Raw genomic sequence first — 16,775 nt, 5'->3', positions numbered from 1 at the left:
TTAGTAACCATGGCAAGATCGTTCATTGAAATCAAAAACCCATGCACTTTTCTATGTATCTTAGTGTAGTCTACTTGTGTGCCAAGTTATATTGAAATCAGACTAAAATTGTAGGAGGAGTAGCGTTTTGAAAAATTGTTTACAAACAGACGGACAGACAGACAGACAGACAGACAGACGGACGGACGCCAGACGCATTACTATCGCATAAGCTCTTCTGGTCTCTGACCAGTAGAGCTAAAAATACCTCAGATACTTAAATATAACCATAAAATTCAAAACTAAGTCACAGTGACCTACTTTTTGGTCGACATGTTTGAAAAACCAAATGCATCAACTGACAAAATTTAATGATTCTAAGCCAAAAAGTACTTAAAAATTGAAATATAGGCATAAAATGTCAAAACTAGGTCACCACTTTTTGGTCGACATTTTCCATAAAACTTAAGTTGTATCAACTGAGAAAGTTTGATGATTCTAAGCCAAAAAGTACATGAGATACTGAAATACTGTGACTTGATCATCTTGGATATTTTACGTACATGTATTATAACATGGATAATTGAACGTGACATTAATGTATGTTGCATGAGTTTCTAGATATTTTAGGTCTGTTTTGTCAGTTATTTTTTTAGAAATCATTGATATTTCTCAAATCCTGAGAATCATTTATTACGGCCACAGGTTTGCACTTTTCCAGCATATTGTATGTAGGGATTATATGTACACTGTATGCAACATCTGTAGATTAATTGCAGATTCCACAATAAACGCCATGCTATTCATATTTAAGAAATAAAGTCCGTGTTTCGTGAATGTTGCAGAATAACCTCCGAGGTCGAGAAATGTTGTTTGAAATATAAAAGCCAAGGCGTTAGCCAAGGCTTTTATATTTCAAACAACATTTCGAGACCGAGGAGCTTATTCTGCATCATTCACGACAACAAGGACTTTATTTCTATTCTACCGAGGGCGATAAATACGGCCGATTGTTTCCTCTATAGAGAAACGAATTAGGTCACCATGTCTCGATTACGCTGTTCTATTTAACACCAGAGAGAAATTTTGTTGACTTACCTATATCTGGAATGGAGATGATTTGAGCTTTCGTTGCATTAAAAATAGTCTTGATTAATTACAAATTTGTTATGAATATGTATTGATAAGTTAAAATGAATATGCATAAACAAAATTATGTTCTTGTTTTACTGCTAAAATCACGTTGTTTAATGTGTAGGGAGGTCCGTGGACTAGCCCCGCTTATGCCTAGTTTTCATTTCCCGGCCAGTAACCGTAGACCGGTGGTAATCAGTGGTAATCCGTGCTGTTCACGATGCACCAACATCGGTACACATCGGCCAAGTAGTCCTAAAAGTATCAGTCACATTATCCAGCGATGTGCATACGATGGGCAACCAATGCATTTTATGAGAAAAATAGAGTGGTTGCCGGCCAGACTTACAAAGGCCCAGCGATGCATTGCTAATCATAAAGCGATGTTCCAGGATAATCGGCCGATGTTAATTACATCGCTCATACATTGGTGAACATCGTTCGTACATCGGTCGACTACGGACCAGTGTTTAGTCGAACATCAGACGATGATCGGTTGTAATCCGTTGAACACCACTAAACTCCCTGATGACCTCAGATTCAACTAATATTGGACGATGCTCGGCTATACATCGGCCGAATCTTGAAAAGTGTGTTAATGATGGGTTGCCGATGAGGAGCGATGTGAGGCATCGTTGGAGACATCGCTTTATTTTAATTACGATTATTTCCTACCGATGACCCAACCGATTTGCAAAATGGCCTCAGACACCGTCCGATCATTAGTGGTGCCCGGCCGGCAACCACGCCATTTTCATCAAAAAACGCATCGGTTTCTCATTGTTTACCCCATCGCTGGATAATGTGACTTTAGCTATAAAAACCGACATTCATCAGCAACTTGATGCAACTTACAGTGTTTACTGTGGTTTCATCAATATTCATTATGCACCAATTTTCGTGGATTTCGTTGTTGATCAGATCCACAAATCTAAATGTTCATCGAATTACAAAATATGACATTCATTTGTATAGGAAATGCTGTTGTCCACGAAATTACGTATCCTTTAAACTGTCTGTTTTATATAATCCACGAAAACTGATACCAACGAAAATTGATGAAACCACAGTATACTGCAAAAGACGACACATCGATGCGGTCTAAACAAGTATTTCATTCTACAGCCAAACATGCATTTGAATTGTTCAGATTTGATACATGTTTCTGATCTGATAATTTTTTGATGACGTTCGCGATTTATTTAAGAAATAAAGTCTGCATTTTCGTGAATGTTGCAGAATAACCTTCGAGGTCAAGAAATGTTGTTTGAAAGATAAAAGCCGAGGCGATAGCTGAGGCTTTTATGTTTCAAACAACATTTCGAGACCAAGGAGGTTATTCTGCATCATTCACGACAACAAGGACATTATTTCTATTCTAACAAGACCAATAAATACTGCTGATCGTTTCCTCTATAGAGAAACGAATTAGGTCACCATGTCTCGTTTACGCTGTTTTATTTAACACCAGAGGTACAATTTGTTTGCTTACCTTTGTTAGGAATGCAGACGATCTGAGCTTTCGTTACATTGAAAATAGCCTTTTTTAAATTACAAATGTGTTCGTTATATGTATTGATCAGTTAAAGCGAATATACAATAACAAAATCATGTTCCTGTTTTACAGCTAAAGTCATGTTGTTTATCAGCAACTTTATGAAATTTACAGTGTTTATTTCGTATATAGATGACATATCGATGCTGTCTAAACAAGTTTTTCATTCTACAGCCAAACATGCATTTGAATTTTTTTAATTTGATGCATGTTTCTGATCTGATAATTTTTTGATGACGTTCATGATCTATTGGAGAATAATGTCTGGCGACTTCCTTTCATGTTTTGAATAATCGTGGTAGAATGGAGAATAATGTCTGGCGGCTTCCTTTGAAGATTTCAATAACCGTGGTAGAATATAAGATAAATTATTCTCTCAAACTGTTAGCTGATATTAAGAGAATCACAAAATTACAATGAAAAGTTACTTCGTTTTTTTCCTAGGCCGTCTTGACGACGCACCATTTTTGTTTACGAAGATAGATGTTCCGAGAATTGCCGATGTCAAACACCTCTGAATTTTAACTGGAAGTGGCCTATTACACATCTAAATCCTTAATTTGTTTGGCATTATAATAAATGCTCATTTACAAAAAACATTTTGTTTTGATGTTTGCAAAAAACAGAGCAGAGTAGACTCATTCACTGAGAAAATAAATTATTTGAGGAAGGTGGAAGACGATGGTATATAACTCTGCTATATGAATGAATTTTGAGTAGGGAATGTACAAATTTCAATGGGCTGGGTTAAAATGACCGGTATACATGCCCAAAGGGCATGTGCTGAAAAAGAATTGTTTTTTGGCTTTCAGTACAAAGAATTGGCTTTCAGTACTTCTGAGTATTTTGATTAATATCTTAAGTTTTGAATAATCGTGGTAGAATGGAGAATAATGTCTGGCGGATTCCTTTGAAGATTTCAATAACCGTGGTAGAATATAAGATAAATTATTCTCTCAAACTGTTAGCTGATATTAAGAGAATCACAAAATTACAATGAAAAGTTACTTCGTTTTTTTTTTCAAAATCGGTGCTATTTTTAGAAGTTGGAAAAACCCTTGTAGTGTGTATATGGAGATAACATCGTTTTAACTGCATATTTTGCCAAAACAAAGTAAAGTAATGTGTTTTCTATTTAATATCATATTAATTCTTTCCTTTGATTAGTTATAATCCGGTGCTTTGGTGTATGTTTTATGATAGCGTCCTAGGCCGTCTTGACGACGCACCATTTTTGTTTACGAAGATGGATGTTCCGAGAATTGCCGATGTCAAACACCTCTGAATTTTAACTGGAAGTGGCCTATTATACACATCTAAATCCTTAATTTGTTTGGCATTACAATAAATGCTCATGCATTTACAAAAAACATTTTGTTTTGATGTTTGCAAAAAACAGAGCAGAGTAGACTCATTCACTGAGAAAATAAATTATTTGAGGAAGGTGGAAGACGATGGTATATAACTCTGCTATATGAATGAATTTTGAGTAGGGAATGTACAAATTTCAATGGGCTGGGTTAAAATGACCGGTATACATGCCCAAAGTGCATGTGCTGAAAAAGAATTGTTTTTTGGCTTTCAGTACAAAGAATTGGCTTTCAGTACTTCTGAGTATTTTGATTAATATCTTAAGTTTTGCTTTATGCATTTGCTTAAAATTTGCAATTCTCTGTGACACTTAAATTTAAATTAAATATATTAAGTTTTGTCTCATTTTCAAAATTATTTCAAAAGTTGATATACTGGATTTCAATTTTGACTAATAATGATGTATATCCAAATAATTGGTCACTTCTCTGTTAAATTTTACCTCATCCAGCATCCAAAGCTAGTAAAGTTGTGTTTTTTTTGGTTGATGCATCATACATGCAATTTTATATTGACCAGACCTCTTTTCTGCATTTTCTTTATTATCTCCTTTTGGATGAAAGTATGATTTTTCTTTTTAACAAATTGAAATCCCCTTTAACTAGGGATGCTTTCTACTGTACTACCATATTTGGCTGAATATATAATACACACCGGTGTAAAAAATGCAACCTTTTTTTGGCTTGTATATTTGGAGAAAAAATGGAGCTGTTTTTTTTATGACCAAGCTTAATTTTGTCTTTTTTACACCTTGGTAATTTTAATTCAAAATCTTTTGGAATGAATGGAAAATTTTAGCACAGTAAGTTTTCATGCATGGGCTTTGTTGTTTTTTTAAGCTTTCGCTTCTCCTCAGTTTTACATTGCATATAACTGTAAAACAAAAAAATATCGCGCACTACTAATTTTAGTGCCTTTGGCGCACTCCTAATTTTAGTGCCTTTGGCGTACTACTAATTTTAGTGCCTTTGGCGCAAGAATCCTTGAGTACTAAAATTTATTGACCACTAACAGACTTCAAGGGATCGACACTAACTCTAAGACCATAGTTGTCAGCAGGGCTAGCCAGTTCTAGTTTCTACTAGCCCTGTTCATGTATTAGTTGTCCAACAGCCGAAGGCTGATGGCCGGGTCGCTAAGCGACGAGGGGGGTAGGTGTGGGAGGGGGCTTCCCCTTCCAGCTGGTGGGGGTACGGGAGGTCTCCCCTGGGAAATTTTGAAACAGAGATGCCAAATCCTACATTCTGTTGGTATTTTAGGTAAAAAGTTTGTGTCACTCTATGATTGTATCGAAGACATTTTTCTATTTAAAAAAAGTCAACATTCATTATCATTTATGGTGTTTCAAATCACCTTTAAAATTTTCATTTTGACTTGCAAAAATAATAATTATGTTGATAAAAAATGTTTGAAAATAGATTGAACAATTATCAGGTACATTGTGTGTAATTGATAATTATTTCAGTTGCTCTGAGTGAGTATTTGGTCAAAATCTTAGTAGCCCTGCAGGGCAAGTTTAAAGGCATGTTTGGAAGCCCGACCTCAATATTCAGTACTCCCTGGCTAGTGGACTACCGTTAGTGTTGAACCCTGACTTCTTAAATACTGTAAATGTATTATATTTAGCATGTATGATATTTGGCAGAATTGACTTTTGAAAAATGTTAGCGTGGATTTGATTAAATGCATTTCTTCTTATTATTCCTTTCAATGTGTTTATGTGCATGATGTTTAGCTATGTATTTGATTTAGCGGTTGCTGCAATCTCCCAAAACCAGTAAAAAGAATACACAGCCAAATGTAATACGTTTACAGTAAATTGAACTTGTTAGTGTTCAAAGCAATCACTGAAGTACATGCAAACCAGAATGTGCAATTACGTATTGCTGTGGAGTTACTGTATTTGTGTATACCTGCTCCCACTGGTTAATTACAGGATTGATCTACACTACAGTCAACGTATGTTCCGTATTTACCGCGAGTCCTCGCAGTGTAAAATCACAGTTTAAAACAGGTAACTCGTAAAACGGTGTTATCTGGCGGTATGGGTTCTCACCTTATCCACACCATCATGGTTTGTGATATCAGTCTCAGGTAAATAAAAGTTATCGTAGCGAACGAGGGTTACCTCCCCCCCCCCTCCCAACATATAGTAAAATGCATGCCATATATTTAAGTGTCATTTAATAGGTTTAAAAAAAAATGGTTAAAAGAATACTGAGAGAAGTTGAGAGTTTCTTACCTGGAATTCCTCCAAGTCCTCTCTCCCCCTCTTCACCTTTCTTTCCATTCAACCCTGGGAAGCCATCTGATCCAGGCAAGCCATTTTGTTCTACAATTCAAATTACATCTCATTTTATCACAGAATAAAAAAACAGGTCTAAGGGCCACAGTGCTCACCTGAGCACATCGGCTCGGAAAAAGCACTTATCAGAACTGAAAGTTAACTGAGGTTAGCAGGGGGGGAGGGCTTGAATTTTAACCTCCCAAAATAGAATCTACACTACCTGAGGATGATTCAAATAAATATCACTAATCATGGCTTTAAAGTGCTTGAAAAAAAGATTTTAAACTTAAGGTTTCCCTATCTATATATTCCTGTGTAAAACTTTGGTTGGCCATTTTGGCCCCATCCTACCCCTGGGGGTCATAATATCAACAAACTAAAATCTACACTACCTGAGGATGATTCCACATGAGTTTCATCTTTTCTGTTGCAATGGTTCTAGAGAAGAAGATTTTTAAAAGATTTTTCCTATATATTCCTGTGTAAAACTTAGGTCGCCCATTTTGGCCCCACCCTAGACCCAGGGGTCATGATTTGAACAAATTGGAAACTACACTACCTGAGGATAATTGTCCCCCGCTTTTGCAAAAGCAAGGGGACATTAAATCTCATTCGTCTGTCTGTCTGTCCATCAGTCTGTCAGTCAGTCAGTCTGTCTGTCACAAAAACTTTAACCTTTCCATAACTTTACATTTAGTGAAGATATGACTTTCATATTTCACATGTTTATTCCTTGTGACAAGACCTTTCTTTGGGTACCACGAAATTTGACCTTTGGACCTTGACTTTGGAGTTTGACATACTTTTACACAAAAATTCCAAACTTTTACTTTGGCCATAACTTTTGAATAGAAGGTACTAGGACTTTCATATTTCACATATTTATTGTTCGTGGCAACTCCTTTCATTGGATAACAACAACCTTGACCTTTTGACCTTGACCTTGGAGATTTACGTACTTATGAAAAAACGTTAACCTTGACCATAACTTATGAACGGTAAGAACTAAGGCTTCCGTACTTCACATATGTAATCCTTGTGAGAAGAGCTTTGATTGGATACCGACAACATTTACCCTGAGACCTTGACCTTGGAGTTTTAACTACTTTTTAAAAACTTTAACCTTGGTCACAACTTTTAAACAGTGGATACGAGGACTTTTATATTTCACATATATATTCCTTGTAGCAAGACATTTCATTGGATATCAACAACCTTGACCTTTTGACCTTGGAGAATTACCTTCTTATGAAAACTTTAACCTTGACCATAAATTTTGAACAGTGAGGGCTAGGGCTTTCGTACTTCACAAAAAATCAACTTCAGTGTTACTTTCTAAATAAATGACATATGATAAGATGTTCATATTACACACAATATGTTAGGTCATAATAAATAAATTGCTAGATTCTCATCCAAATATTTTTAAAAATGGAGGCGGGCGGGCGGCTTTTATTTTATATTTTTTATTTTTTCAATTTTGCAGATTTTTTATTGACCTTGTCAACCGGTGTAATTTTATCTACAATACCCGAATAAAAGTCATAGTAAAGGTTCAATTATCGCTTTCTTCACATTATCACCAATCTTTTTCAACCAATGACCCTTGTTTACAATATATACGCATGTATAACAGCAATCACCACCCTTTCAGCTGTCAAAAATCTTGACGACTTTCGGGGAGGTTTAAAACAAATGATGAATGGTAGATGAATACCGATCCAGATCAGAATTAAACCGTAGAAGAACAAAAATAAAAAAATCAAGGCGGGGGTTTAAAATCGGGGTGGGCAGGGATAAGAATCGAGGAATATTTTTATTATGGCCTTATAAAAAACCAGAAGTCTCTGTCGAGACTGTAGCTCTACTGGTTTGTACTTATCAAAATCCATTGCACTATTTTATGTATCTTTGTGTAGTCTACTTGTGTGCCATCTTATTTTGAAATAAGACCAAAACTGTAGAAGGAGTAGTGTTTTAAAAAAATTTCACAGAGAATTTTATTAATAAATAACCATGGCAACACCGTTCATCGAAATCAAAAACTGATGCACTATTCTATGTATCATAGTGTAGTCTAGTTGTGTACCAAGTTATACTGAAATCAGACAAAAACTGTAGAAGGAGTAGCGTTTTTTAAAGAATTTTACAGAAAATTATATTTTTAGTAACCATGGCAACACCGTTCATCAAAATCAAAAACCGATGCACTATTCTATGTATCTTAGTGTAGTCTACTTGTGTGCCAAGTGATATTGAAATCATACAAAAAATGTAGAAGGAGTAGCGTTTTTAAAGAATTTCACAGAAAATTCTATTTTTAGTAACCATGGAAACTCCGTGCATCAAAATTAAAAACCAATGCACTATTCTATGTATCTTAGTGTAGTCTACTTGTGTGCCAAGTTATATTGAAATCAGACCAAAACTGTAGAAGGAGTAGTGTTTTAAAGGAATTTCACAGAAAATTCTATTTTTAGTAACCATGGCAACACCGTTCATTGAAATCAAAAACCGATGCACTATTCTATGTATCTTAGTGTAGTCTACTTGTGTGCCAAGTTATATTGAAATCAGACAAAAACTGTAGAAGGAGTAGCGTTTTTAAAGAATTTCACAGAAAATTCTATTTTTAGTAACCATGGCAACACCGTTCATCGAAATCAAAAACCGATGCACTATTCTATGTATCTTAGTATAGTCTACTTGTGTGTCAAGTTATACTGAAATCAAACTAAAATTGTAGGAGGAGTAGCGTTTTGTAAAATTGTTTACAGACAGACGGACAGACAGATGGATGGACGCCGGACGCATTACTATCGCATTAGCTCTTCTGGTCTCTGACCAGTAGAGCTAATAACATCTCACCCACAAAGACACCGAAAGCTAGGACCCCAATTCTTTGAATTTGCTTGTTTTAGATGAGTTTCATCTTTCCTGTCTCAATGGTTCTTGAGAGTAGAGAATAAGACTTTTCAAGATTTTTTCCTTTATACTCCGATGTAAATCTTTGGTCAGCCATTTTGGCCCCACCCTAGCCCTGGGGTCATGATTTGAACAAAATTGAATCTACACTACCAGAGGATGATTCAAAATGAGTTTCATCTTTCCTGGCCAAGTGGTAAGAGAAGATTTTTTAAAGGTTTTTCCTATATACTCCTAATATGTAAAACTTGCGTCAGCCATTTTGGCCCCACCCTAGCCCCAGGGGGTCATGATTTGAACAAAATTGAATCTACACTACCTGAAATTGATCAAAAATGTCATTAATTTTTCTCTAATTCATAATTATCTTCCCTTGGAAAAGGGCGTGGCCATTCATTTGAACAAACTTGAATCCCCTTTACCCAAGGATACTTTGTACCAAGTTTGGTTTAAATTGGCCCAGTGTTACTTGAGAAGTAGATGAAAATGTGAAAAGTTAATGGTAACGACAATGATGACTAAAGCTAACCTCAGGTGAGCTAAAAATCAAATCCCATTTATTAAGCTATATTACTACAGAACATTTAAGACTAGTCAAAATACACTAAATCATAAATTGCCCTCGAGCATGCAGAATTTCTAAATAATTTTGTGTACATGTATTTCCTACATTACATCTTGCAAAAATCTAAAAGGTGATGCTTTAAGCAGAATATGTAGCATCTGCTTCAATTCAACCAGATTGTATGAAGTTTATAAACCATTCAGATTTTTACACTGTCTGAGGAGATCATAACATCCTAGCTTAGATCAATTACATGGGATATCTCTGTTTCTGTAAACTGTTTAATACCACTGCCACATTGATCCTTACATTATAACATCCTAGCTTAGACCTCCCTGTTTTTGTAACTCCTTTAAAACCACTATATTTACCTTGTTCTCCTGGAATGGACACCCCTATCTCTCCCTGTTCACCCTTCAGACCAGGGAACCCACTCTGTCCAGGCCTTCCCACCGTCCCATCTTCACCTTAATTAACAAGATGTGTTTGTGAAACACTATGCACCCGTCATCAACAAAGTTTGAAAAAGCTATTTTTAGTATATAGGTCACAGTCAAGGTCACAAGGTTATTGACCTTGGTGTTGTTTGAAAGAACTTTATTGGTGGAGGATGCATATATATAATATGAAGTCCCTATCTCCTATGGTTAAAAAATAATGGTTTTAACATATTTAAAAGGAAAATATATACCGCTATTTTTAGCATATATATAAATTATTTTTAATTGGTCACAGTCAAGGTATATAAGTTGTTTTTTTTTTCACAAGGTCATTGACCTTGATGTCATTTGAAAGAACTTTATTTGTGGAGTATGCATACCAAATATGAAGTCTCTATGTCTTATGGTTCAAAAGTTTTGGCGAAGGTTAAAGATGACAACAGACAGACAAACAGATAAACAGACAAGACAAAAACAATAATTATTTTACAGTCCTGAAATGTTCTACTTTCCCATCTGAACGGTGAACAAACGCTGAACGAACGGTAAATGAATGCAAAGCGAACGGTGAGTGAACGAAATGCAAACACTGAACACAACTTGGTGAACTATGTGTGAACGGTGAGTGAACGCAAAACATGAACGGGAATTATATTAAATGGCAAACATATATTTAGGTACGGTGGATGAAGGATATTTTACCTCTCTTATATTAGACTTTTCTTAGTAACAGCTAAGTTATTATTATAGAAATATAAATATCATAGATAATTTTTGCAATGAAATACATGTAATTATTTTTAAAACACGATATTTTAGTTATTTAATTAAAAAAAAGTGTAAATCATTACCATCAAAAAAATAAGTCCTTTCACATCAGAGTTCCGAATGACAATAAAGACTGAGCGATAAGTGAACGGTGTATGCAAAGAAAACGGAACGAAGAGCGAACGCTGAACATTTTTTGAACGGTGAACACAATCGCACGGTAAATGGGGAACGCAATTCTGTGAATGGAGAGCAAACGGTGGATGCACGGTGAATGAATGGTGAGCAAACAGAACAAGAGGCCCACGGGCCTTATAGGTCACCTGAGTGTTTGTAACAACTTTCAAACACTTGAATTTGGATTCAACCAGAGCCATGAAATTCACAATTCACAATTTTGAAAGAGGCACCATTGCTTATCATAATTATTAACTTAACATGATTACTCTATTTACTTAATACCCAGAGGTAGATCAGAGTAACAAAGAGAAAATCCACTTCCACTTTATACCAAGTTGTGCACCTCACCCTAAAGAAACCACTGACCCAGGGGCCACATATTTCAAAATTTTGCAAATTTCAAAACAAAATGGTGATTAATACCATAGAGCAGATTAAAAAAAATTAATTTATTTTCAGACTATCTAGCCCCCCCCCCCCCTCCTCCTGACCCAGGGGGCATAAAATTCACAAATGTTATAGGAGGCACTCTTGCTCATCATAACTATGTGCTTAGTTAGTTTTTTAATACCCAAAAGCAGAGAAGAAGATTTTCAAAGAATAAATGCATTTTCACTGTATGATCAATAGAGCCCCCCTACCCCCACACACAAGAACCCTTAACCCTGGGGCCATAAAATTCACAAATCTGGAAGTGGCACTCTTGCTCATAATAACTATGTGCTTAGTTAGTTTATTTAATACCCAAAAGCAGAAAAGAAGATTTTCACAGAATAAATGCATTTTCACTATATAATTCATAGAGCCCCACCCTAACACCAGAACCCCTGACCCTGGGGCCATAAAATACACAAATCTGGAAGAGGCACTCTTGCTCATCATAACTATGTACTTAGTTAGTTTATTTGATACCCAGAAGCAGAGAAGAATAAATGTATTTTCACTATATAATTCATAGAGCCCCACCCTAACTCCAGAATCCCTGACCCTGGGGCCATAAAATTCACAAATCTGGAAGAGGCACTCTTGCTCATCATAACTATGTACTTAGTTAGTTAATTTAATACCCAGGAGCAGAGAAGAAGATTTTCAAAGAAATAATGCATTTTCACTATATAATCTATATAGCCCGCCCTAGCACTATAACCCCTGACCCTGGGGCCATGAATTTCACAATTTTGGTAGAGGACTCAATGCCCATTACATTCATGTCAACAATTTGCTTGCTTGATGTCCAGGAGTAAAGAAGAGGATTTTTAAAGATTGCACTAATCTTGGTGGTTTTGCCCCCCTCAAACCCCAGGGGGGTGGGGACCATGAAATTCACAATTTTTGTTCCCCTTCACTTATAGATGCTGTATACCAAATTTGGTTGAAATTGATTCAGTGGTTTCAGAGAAGAAGCTGAAAATGTTCAAATGTTAACACACGACACACGACGCACGACAACGGACGAAAACGGATAGCAATAGGTCACCTGAGTTACTCAGGTGACCTAAAAATGGGAAAGTAGAACGTTTCAGGGAGTGTACGCCCTGGATCGATCCAGGCGCATGAAAATAATTTAACTGTCCATAAGTACTAGCGTACAGGAGCAAATATAAGTTGGTGGTTCAGAGTTATTTCCCTTACACTCGAATCAAACAATAATTTCTTTTTATACGGAAACAGCTGACTAACTATTAATGGGAAAATTCATATCTGTTTAATTCTATCTGTGAGTACTTGATTCATTTTCTAGATTAACATTCAATAAATGAGTTTTCTTGGATTTCTTCTTCACCTCACCTGGAAATGATAATGACACGTACCTGGAAATCCGTTGTCTCCTGTGATTCCAGGTAACCCCGGCAGATCAGGTTGACCTCTGTCACCTTCGACCTCCAGGAATCCTACCTCTTCAGGTTCTCCATTCAGTCCCAGGCGTCCAAAAGCTCCAGGAAATCCTGGAAGTCTAGATTCTCCTGTCTCTCCTATTAAAGGTTAGAGACAGTATAAGTATCCTCATTTGTAAAGAACAAAAAAGAAACTCAAGAAAAATTAATGGCACTCTGGCAGCCCATAGCTAATGTAAAGGTCTTTACAAAAGTACTGTGAAATCACAAATTTTCATGGGGGTTTAATTTTCGTTGTTTTCCAGGTATGATAAGACCAACGAATTCATGTCCACCATGAAAAGTAAAATGTTTCATAAATAACTACTAAGCAATTTTTCATCCACTAATTCAAATCCCTACAAACTAAGAGTTTTTAGGCAAACCACGAAAATTTGAAAAATTTGACCCCACGAAAATAAGTGATTTTACAGTAAGTCACAAAAGGTAAACAGGGAAACCTTTCACTTCTGGAATTCCTGGTTGTCCTGGCAGGCCAGGATCTCCGTTTCTACCAGGGAATCCAGTCTCTCCCTTCATTCCAGGAAGTCCTAAAATAGCACAGAAGTAAAATGAGAAGATCTTTAAAATCAGAAATGTCACGGAGTTCAAACATTTGACTCTTTTAAAACAGACACTTAAGCATAGAGCCATAAATTTGTTGCATTTGCTATACACTGTATTAATCAAATCAACTACAAATTACTAAACTTACTATCTCCAAAGTCTTCACTTAAAACTTTTTTGAAAGTTATGTACTCAAATATAGATTATACATATGACGTATATATATACATGTATATGAAATTTCACATAAAAATGAACACAGGGAACAAGTAATATGCTATACTTGCCATCAAAACCCGGTAATCCATTCAACCCTGGCTCCCCTGGTTGACACTCAGGACCCGGAGCTCCGACCAATCCATCTCCTCCGGGTATACCCTGATCGCCCTTTAATCCGTCCCTTCCTGGTAACTCTGGAAACGTTAAGTCTCTAGGGGCACCATCTAAACCACTCTCTCCTAAAACTAAGGAAACAGTGACAAAATATGTCAATCACCCAAAAATAGAAACAAAGAAAGTGGAATGGAATTAAAGCAACTCAGTGTTACACTGAACAATTAATTGATATTAGAGTTAAATTCTAAACTAGAACTGTCCAAACGGGACAAAATCTGCACACATTTTAGTGAAGATCCTTTTTCCTTTCTTTTTCACTCAAAAATAACACAGATACCTATACAGCAAAACTCGGTTATAACGAAGTCACAGGGACATCTGAAATTTCTTCGCTATACACGTAATTCGTTATAACCGTATAAGAAAATCATTTAATTTATAAAGCTGGGGATCCAAGGTGACTTCACTGTATCCGTAAATTCGCAATAAATACTAAGCGAGTTTTGCTGTATTGAACGACCAATATGTAGCATATAACTTAATTCTACCATGACATATGCATCAAATTTTAATTCAAATAAGCTTCTCTTAACGTTCACACAGAGGTAATGAAGTAATTTAATAGGCAGTAAAATAATTTGAATTTAACTAATTCCCATTAAATTTTCATGTGAAGACCGTTCAAATTTAATTCGCAGTATTTTACGTTTTATACAAAATTAAATTCTCCATGTGAACAGGTCATAAGATTTGTGTAGACTTTGGTTGGATAGTTTACCTGGGAGATCATCTTTTCCTCTGAATCCTTTCAGACCAGGAAATCCTACAATGAGACCTCCCTGCTCTCCTTTTAATCCCGGGAATCCAGGTGCTCCGTAAGGACTACTCTCACCTGTCAAGATTATCATAACAATGTAACACACCGGTACATATTTTTTGGGGATCAAATATTTATTTCTTTTTGGGCATATCTTTGGAATGAAACTGTTCGTTTTTATTTCTAAAAAAAGTTTTTTTTAAACATATCACAAAATAATTGTTAAAATGAAATTTTCAAATAAATTAAAAGTAGATCCAAGTAAAATCTTACACTATAATATACAAATTGTACCTCTCATTCCTTCTGTCCCATCATATCCTGGTCTTCCTACACAGCCAATTTCTCTGGGTAATCCCCTCTCTCCCTCCCTTCCAGGGAATCCTGGTTCTCCCTGTGCCCCCTTCAGAAGCTCAACAGGAGGTGTATCCAGTCCAGGAATACCCTGGTCTCCCTAGAAAATTCAAATACATTAAATACATGATCTAATTAAAAATGCACTGTTATAATTTCAAGACTGTCAGAAATACAAATTCTCATAAAAAAACGATTTCTTGAGAACCACTTGTACCCTCTGGTTATCACAGCAGACTTACTGGTAGCCCTGGCAGTCCCACCACACCTGATTCACCTGGAACACCTGCTTGGCCAGGTAGACCAGGTAGTCCGGCAAACCCTGGCTCCCCAGGGAATCCCTTGGGACCCACACGGCCCTTCTCCCCGGGAATTCCTGGTCGACCACTCTCTCCTTTCATTCCAACCTCAACAGGTATACGGACTAGGCCTGGCTCCCCTTTAATTCCTACAACACAGTTATCAGATTAATTTAATTATTCTCAAGATTTAGAATGTTTACATAAAGAGAAAATTAAAGTGAAATTGCTAACAATGATTTCCTGCTGAATATTTTTCTAATCAAGTTGCAAGATACAAGGTGTTGTTAATTGGACAGGTCGCGGAAACTACCTTATATGGATATCGTTGTCATTGCGCACAAAGGTGCTCACAGAAAACAATGGTCAAATCTAGTGAATGAGCCGAAAAGCTTGATGGTCTACTACATGTTTATTTTTATTACAAACACGTGGGTTGAGGGAAATTTAGGCTGCAATTTCAAATGACAGCTGAAAAGTCAATTTACAATTTTTTGAAACGTGTTTGAGAAAAATACAAAGAATAGGTAGTAATCAAGAATTCCCATGCTCACATTAACAAACAAAAATAATTTTTCCTTGTTAAAGCTGAGCACTACAGGCATAGTCCGCCATATTTCCCGTTCTTTAACGCTCTCCCAACAACTCGTATATAAGGAGCAGATCGCTATTCAGTTCAATGTATTTCACTGTAGAGAACCGAGTAGCTGCGATAATGTAGCCCTCTCCCTTTTTTTTGGGGGGGGGGAGAGGGCTACAACTCTTTAGGATCTCTATAATGGTGCAGCAGCGGGAGTGATTTGCTCCCGCACCGATTTCGGCTCAAATTAACAGTAAATGGCTATTTTATTAACATTTCTTACCTTGACTCCAAATAAGTATAGTCATCCAAGACGTAAACCAATGCAAAAATATACAGAACGATCCCTATATCGCTTATTTTTCGTGTATGTCAACAGCACAACTCGAATTTATCCGCCATGTTTACTGACCTTGATAGATTGTATTTTGGGACAGCAAATGAGAATTTAGGTTCTATAGGAGCGGATCTTTTCGGAATACCCTTATTTTAAACATAAATCTCGCTGCTTGCATACAAAAAACACTTAAAATGGTTTTATATACCTATGTTTTTGTGATGAAATTCAGCACATACATTTATAAACACCGATAATTGCTTTATTCAGTTGTTCTAAATTTCAAGCAAAAGTCTCATTACGTCACGCGTGAACTGTCATGGCTGCTGAAGTAAACTACCAGGAAACATGCAGAGTTATTTTACAAGTTTTTCACATTCAACGGGGTCCACTGTTGACAGTGAATA

General features: G+C 36.2%; 1 protein-coding gene across 1 annotated transcript in view; it reads right to left on the bottom strand.

Moving 5' to 3' along the window:
* The window catches only part of LOC134259626 (uncharacterized), a gene marked incomplete at its 5' end in the record, with an annotated part of 129,161 nt that overhangs the window by 83,789 nt on the left and 28,597 nt on the right, over positions 1-16,775 (bottom strand). Inside the window, 8 exons of the mRNA XM_062742228.1 lie at positions 6,282-6,371; positions 10,188-10,283; positions 13,016-13,177; positions 13,540-13,629; positions 13,933-14,103; positions 14,760-14,873; positions 15,093-15,252; positions 15,395-15,600. Of these exons, the coding sequence (XP_062598212.1) occupies positions 6,282-6,371; positions 10,188-10,283; positions 13,016-13,177; positions 13,540-13,629; positions 13,933-14,103; positions 14,760-14,873; positions 15,093-15,252; positions 15,395-15,600 (1,089 nt within the window). The remainder of the gene's footprint in view (positions 1-6,281; positions 6,372-10,187; positions 10,284-13,015; positions 13,178-13,539; positions 13,630-13,932; positions 14,104-14,759; positions 14,874-15,092; positions 15,253-15,394; positions 15,601-16,775) is intronic.

This window comes from Saccostrea cucullata, unplaced genomic scaffold (genome assembly GCF_032062105.1).
Source record: "Saccostrea cucullata isolate Sc308-1 unplaced genomic scaffold, CSIRO_AGI_Scuc_v1 ctg600, whole genome shotgun sequence".
Taxonomy (NCBI): domain Eukaryota; kingdom Metazoa; phylum Mollusca; class Bivalvia; order Ostreida; family Ostreidae; genus Saccostrea; species Saccostrea cuccullata.
Note: the sequence above shows the minus strand (reverse complement) of the source record. Positions and strands in the feature narration are given on the sequence as shown.